This window comes from Dipteris shenzhenensis, chromosome 21 (assembly GCF_047967505.1).
Source record: "Dipteris shenzhenensis isolate YYH24624 ecotype China chromosome 21, Dip_SZ_1.0, whole genome shotgun sequence".
NCBI lineage: Eukaryota > Viridiplantae > Streptophyta > Polypodiopsida > Gleicheniales > Dipteridaceae > Dipteris > Dipteris shenzhenensis.
Window position 1 is genome coordinate 18,928,340 of NC_141616.1, and position 6,889 is coordinate 18,935,228.

The window sequence follows — 6,889 nt, forward strand, 5'->3', positions numbered from 1 at the left end:
TGGATTGACCGCCTTGGTCATACTGCTTCTTGCGGCAATCTCTTTCATAGTGTCCAAACTTGTGACAATAGTTGCATTGAATGTTTGACACATTGGTGGATGCATTCCCTCGTCCTTGGAATCTTCCTCGGTTGGAATGATTTCCTCTTTGCTGATTTTGATGTTGCTGAGGATGCTGCTGATGCTGATGCTGATTCTGACTTTGTTGATGATGACCACTTTTCTGATATGATCTACCTCTGTTTCTGCCTTTGCCTCTGCTTCTGTCTGAAGCTGTGAATGCCTGATCATTAGAATGACCTTTACGTGCTTGAATGGCCTGAGTCCTGAGTTCTTCACCAAGTAGAACTGATTGAAGTTCTTCCAGTGTTGGAATTTGCCGTTGGATGGCAATACTCTGGACTAGATTCTCATATCCTTCTCCTAGTCCATTCAGGATTACTTGAACCATTTCTGTGGGATTCATAGTCTCTCCTGCTGCTGCAAGTTGATTGTTGTAGTCTTTGATGCGGAGTACATAAGCATGACCGGTTTCACTGCTATTGCGGAAACTCTGGTTGATCTGGTTTCTCAGGGTGAGAATCCTAGATGTGTTCTTGGACTCGTAGAGAGCTGCGAACATATCCCATGCTTCTTTTGATGTCTTGACTGTGTTGAGCTGTCCTAGCATGACATCTTGCACATTCTGCTTGATCAGGTGATAGGCATACTTGTCTTTCTTATCCCATTCTGCTTGAGCTCGGGCAATGGCAGGATCTGCTACTGGTGTGGAAACTGTTTGTGTAGATGTAGATCCCGATGTAGATCCCGTTGCTGGTTCTGTGACAACAGATGGAGTAGAGCTACTGGTGGCTGGATCGGCCAATGGTCTAGGTATGGATCCATCGACATACTCCCATTTGTCCTGAAGCACAAGAATGGTCTCCATTCGGTATTTCCATGTACCGTAATTGGAGTTGTCTAACTTAGCAGATGCCTCCAGATTGAGGTTGCTAGTCGACATGGTGCAAACAATGTACTCAAAAAGTGTCCTGAAAAAAACTCTGTATGAATCAACTGCAAATACACTGAAGATGCCAAGTGAAATCTCTGTACCGTCGGTGAAGATAGAACTGCAATATACAAGATCTGATCTGTGTTACAAGGCTTGTGGCAATGATGCCGGGAATAGCCAAGAGGCTTTACAAGGCTGAAAAATGATGTGCACGATGCCGTGAGATAGCCAAATAGGCTTTACAATGGTGGCATGTGTGTGTGAAATCAAGTGCTATCTGCCCACTGAATCAATCTGCAATGCCTCTGAACTCTGAAGTCTGCTCACTGAACTGATGAACGTAAGGTTTCAGGTAATGTAATGATGTGAAATCGGATGTGAGCGTATGGACTGACTCCGAGTAGGTACTAGTCGGGAATTTCGGGCATGGCTTAGATTGGCAACTTGGGGAATTCAAAGCGTCCCCTCTATGGCGATCTAGTCTACTCTGATCTAGATCTAAACCAACCGTCGATCGATGAAAGAGCAACAAATAATTTCTTTTCCTTTGTTCTTTTTAAGTGCTGGGTCAGATGCGTCGATGTAGAGGCAAATGTGCATGAAGAAAGTTGTTTTGTCGGCGAAGCTCAAATGTGAGTGTAACTTGCGCCGAAATGTGCGCGTGATGTAACGAGCGCGTAGAGCACGAAAAATCGAGCAACTTTCCTTTTTGGAGCACCCTCAAATTCTTCCTGGATCAAGAGATACGACTTGATCTAGGTGGAGGGGCAAAAGAAGTGCAAATGGTGCTCAATGATGATGTGTCACTGTGAGTCACATGCACTGATGATGTGGCACTGTGCTTAGCAAGAGGTGTGCCAGTGAAGCTCTGTGCTGAGGTGGCAGGAGTGTGCACATGCAGTGTGTGCACAGTGTGCCTGGCAAGGGACTGTGCCTGCAGGGGTCAGTGCTGACTGGACTGCTGAGGTGGCACAGATGATGTCAGCAAGGTGACGTGGCAATGCTAACGTGGCACAGGTGACGTGGCACTGATGACGTGTCACTGATGACGTGTCACTGATGACGTGGCAGGTGACGTGGCAGGTGACGTGTCACTGATGACGTGGCAGGTGACGTGGCTGATGACGTGTCACTGATGACGTGGCAGGTGACGTGGCACTGATGACGTGGCAGGTGACGTGGCTGATGATGTGTCATTGATGACGTGGCAGGTGACGTGATGACGTGGCAATTGGTTGCCACGTGTCACAATGTTCACCACGTGGTGACCCAGCCAGGGGTTAACTTGACCTGGGGTTGCATTGACCGACCCTATCTTCAATGAACCTTACCATGGTTACAAATGTGGTTTGTGGATAAGGTCCACGTGTCAATTGATTGACCACACCTCTGTGTGGTGACCCTTATGATAAGGTAGATGCCACGTGTCGATAGAAGGCCTACCGGAATCTTATGAAGATGCCGACGGAATCTTCGAGATTCCGTCTCCCTGCGGATTTCCGTCGCTGCACAAGAGCGTCAAGGGCATCTTCACTATCGTGGCTTGAGAGCTCTGCAACGGCTGGCTATGGTGGCTTCACGATGGCCTTAAGAGCTCTGCGCCTGCTGGCTATGGTGGTGACAATGAAAGCTCTGCTTCTGCTGGCTCTGCTGGCTTGGCGATGGCAATGAGAGCTCTGCTTCTGGTGGCTTGGCGATGGCGATGAGAGCTCTGGTGGCTTGGCGATGGCGCTGTTGTGAGAGGCTAGAGGTGCACGTTAGAGGAGCAAGATGTCGCGGGGCTGCAGGCGCTGGCATGCGGGTCGCTATGCAACACTAGTCGCTTGAGCTAAGAGTTTGGAGACTTGCCTTGCGAAGGAGCCGTGAACGAGGTCGTTGGGTCTGCTGTGCCAGGAGCTCGATTGGAGAAGCAAGAGTCGCTTTGTTGTAGACGAGGCGAGGCAGAGGCTAGCCGATGCTGCTAGAGCTATGGAGCCACTGCTGGTTGAGGAAAGCTCGTATGAGCTTTTGTTGATGGCGGCTGGCAATAGAGCTAAGAGCTCTTTGGAGCTCGATTTTCTGCCTTCATACGGTGCTCTCAATCTCGATGCCTCAATCGACAAGCCTCTTGCTGCTTTGCATGGGTCGCTGGAGCTGAGTTGAAAGGCTTCTCTCCCTCTCTCTTTCACTCAAGCAAGAAACACTCAAAGGAGATGAACGGACGGAAATTCCTCTCACAGAATGGATGAAGATCTCTCACCGGAAGTGGACTCTCACGGAGAACACTCAAGAGAACTCTCAATCTCACAATCTCTCTCACACTCTCAAGAATCACAATGTCTCAACGGAAGACAAGGCTGCTCTGATACCATGACAAAATATGAAGAGGGGAGAGGAGAAGAGTGGAGATGAGGAGAGAGGGCACAGCTAGAGAGCACACCAGAAATGACTAACTGTACACTAGAATTAGTTGAAAAAATAGAATATATACAAACCCTTTTAGGGTTAGGGTTAGGGAATCTAACCCTTTCCTTTATAGCACTCTATAAGGTTAGTGCTATGTACATATGATCACGTGATGGTGCTATGCACACATGATCACATGATGTTGAGCGTGAACTCTCAACAGCTTGGGCATACAAACATTCACCAACCTACAAGTGTCTCTTCATAACATACCGAAAATTATGCACAACAATGACGAGGTAGATTTTTGCATTACACTAGTTAGACTAACCAGCACATCCTGATTTGTCTGACCAAGCAACCCTGTGCAAGTATTTACATAGCAGTCTGTCAAATTGCTGCCTTCTCTCACTTCAAGGGCTTATCTTCTTGGTCCTTGTGACTCTTCTAATCCAAGCCAAATGCTTTAACCCTAGCCTCTCCAGAGTGTCAGTCGGGCCTTAAAGATCCTGAGCATAGAGACTGTGACTCTCATGTCATGCGTGTACTCCTGCTCTGGTTTCGAGACCTTCATGTACATTCGAAGGTTTTGAGCACTAATTCCACCATCCCCAAATGGCTGGTCCATCAGACTAACATAACGTTAAGAGTTCTCGCTGCTGAACCATCATTATTGCACGTTTCCTCATAGTTTTGACAGCGATTGATTTCTTAGAAGGACCCTGAACATGCTGCATCCTTTTCTTGTAATACTTGAGCTGCAGTAAAGCACTTTCTCATTTAATCAACCCACTAACAATCCATTCTTGTCTGGTACCTGAGGATTGTTTGAATCAAGGGTTTGTATTGCCACTCCATCTGGTAGTTGAACTGGCATGTAACTTAGTCTGTTACCTGAGCACACATTATCTCCTGGGTTGACAAAGCTGCTTGCTGAGTCGTAATACCCATCTGATGGTTTGACAGAATCGATACTTTGACGTGCAAACTGAATATAACTCAAACCAAGGCTACGTCAGGCTGTATCTGCCAAACTTCTCCATCTGGAAGTTGAACTGGACAATGACTTCATCCCGACCTAGAACCTGAGAATGAATTAAACCAAGGCTCTAGATTTCCTGTCATTCTAGGCAGTATGAGACTTGAATACAATGTTGTGTAATCCGTGAACTAATGCCATATTCAAGGTGAAATCCCAGGAAAATGTCGTGCATGCATCCTTGCATAAATGTAGTGTAAAGTTGCTTGTTAAAGGAGCAGGAACATTGCCAACCAAGAATAAAGCAATGTGCACAAAACTCATATGATTTTTAATAAACAAAAGGTAACTATCTCAGATTTAAAGAACCACCATATGCCTGAATAAGTTTGTAATAGGACTCATAAGCCTTCTTCTGTCTGGTTTTGATTCTCGCAAGTGTGTCTACGGCAATCCATGGAAAACTCAGTAGTTGAATGTTGCTTGACCCATGATAAACAGCATCCTTCGCTCTCTGCACATAGTCTGCATGGTATGTAACATAGTACCATGCAGATGCTTTGCATTCGAGTCTCTGCTGCAGTAACTCTTCCTCTCTCTCAGGTATATCACTCTCCAAGTTTCCCTGAAAAATCTCTTTAAATTCCTTCCTTAAGGTTGTGTAGGAGCACTTAATTCTTTCTTTTAGATCCCCTCTCCTACGGCTGTTCTGCTTGAAGGGAAAGGTTGTGAAATGGCCAGTAACCATTTCACTTTCCACTTTCACATCAAATTGATCCATCAAGGCAGTCAGTCTCTCATCATAAGTCTGCTTTAAATTCCATGCCTCGGGCACAAAGGCCTCAAACCCTTCAACCATTAAATCAGGGTCAAAGTACTGCTCAGAAGAAAAATCTGCATTCTGTGACTGCCAGCTTGCCTTAACCTCTTTTTCTGCTATTCCCTGTACTCTGCGGAAAAGGATTCCAAGTATTTTCTCTGACAGGTAAGAAGGTTTATCTTCCTTATCCATGAAATCGGGATAAACCTTTGGCCTCAAGTGTGGGGGCAAAATGACTGATGTTCCAGTTTTTGGAGAGTCAACTGCCGTAGCAGCAAGCTCTGCAAGCAGCAAACAATTAGGATCGAGTGCACCTTGTTTGCTTCGATCTGCATGCACGACATGGGCATTGCAAATTTTACCAAGATGATCATTGACCATATGTCTCACAAAAAACTCTACAAGATCCTGCACAATCAACCCAAATATCAGAGATTTTGATGGTTGATGCAAGATTCCTTGAATATATGCAGTGTGCACAAATGAATTACATTACTCACACTTCTCTAGATATATCAATGAGACAAGCAAGACGAATACCTCTGTTTGCATACTACGTCCCGACTTCGCAGTTTCAGCAGCAGCATTATATTGCATCGGCTCCCAACTACGCCCACTTGGAGGCATCAACCGAGGATCCCAACAGACAAAATACAAATCTCCATCTAAGTCACTTCCAGATGCTTCATTAGAATGAGGCCTATCGCCTTTCTGGGGCATCACAAAACAGTCTACTAAATGGTGTAAGGCTGGATTGTCAACTGCATGAAGAATACGAATGTCGCCTGGGTGCAGACATGGATTTTTTGCCATAATAACATTGCCAGTTATGACCTTCACTTCATGTTTAAAGTTTTGAAACCCTGTCCGGCTTCCAGGGAAATAATCCCCCTGAAATGGAGTTGACACTTGAACAAAGCATTCCCCATATTCTAAGACACCAAGTTCGTCCATACACCCCATTAACCACCTGCCATCATTTACAAATATCCTGGCCTTGCTTAACAGTTCTTCTAGATGAGATGCCCTGATAGACTGCAACATGCTTTTGAGGTGAGGTTCACATAAAGGATGGAACCCAGCAGATAGCATCTCCAATGCCGTGGTATGCAGATCACCAGAGCAAAATGCGGAAATGACTTCGAAAGCTTCCTCTGGGCTATCCAGAATCTGATTTAGTTTGTGGACCATCCTGTCTTGCATTTCTACAAATACCTTATTCTGTACCTGCAAAGTTGATAGCAAAGTGATGATTTGCCTGTTTAGAAAGCAGGGTAAAAATCTTGTCCAATTCACCACCTCAAGAACGTCATGATAAGAAATAAACTTTTTCATGCTGTCACGTAAAGTTAGCAAATGATCACGTCCAGGTTCTGAAGGCCAAGTTACAACCACACCTTTATATCCTGCATATCTAATCTGGTATCCAGATGGGGGATTATGTTCCAATTTCAAAAACTTAGCACATTCCATTGCAAGTGCGGGAGAAATTTTCCCTATGCCATCAGAGAAAACAAATCCATTTCGTTTGATATCATCCACCTGTTTCACTTCATCAAGGGGAAACTTCACAGTTTGAAAGGTGGAAGAAAAGCATTGGCCCATTCTAGCAGCATACTTGGCTGCATTCCACCTTGGAAATTCCCCCATCCATGCTCTTATATTCCATACCTGTACATCTTCAGTATTAGCAAAAAACCATGCTGAATGG

General features: G+C 45.3%; 1 protein-coding gene across 1 annotated transcript in view; it reads right to left on the reverse strand.

The window, feature by feature from the left end:
* Nucleotides 1-3,643: 3,643 nt before the first annotated feature.
* RDR6 (RNA-dependent RNA polymerase 6) overlaps nt 3,644-6,889 on the reverse strand; it is a 5,034-nt gene continuing 1,788 nt past the window's right edge. Inside the window, exons 2-3 of the mRNA XM_087392653.1 lie at nt 5,719-6,889; nt 3,644-5,586 (exon numbers count right to left, since the gene is read on the reverse strand). The exon at nt 5,719-6,889 is cut by the window's right edge and continues 1,592 nt beyond it. Of these exons, the coding sequence (XP_087248779.1) occupies nt 4,708-5,586; nt 5,719-6,889 (2,050 nt within the window). The 3' untranslated portion in view covers nt 3,644-4,707. The remainder of the gene's footprint in view (nt 5,587-5,718) is intronic.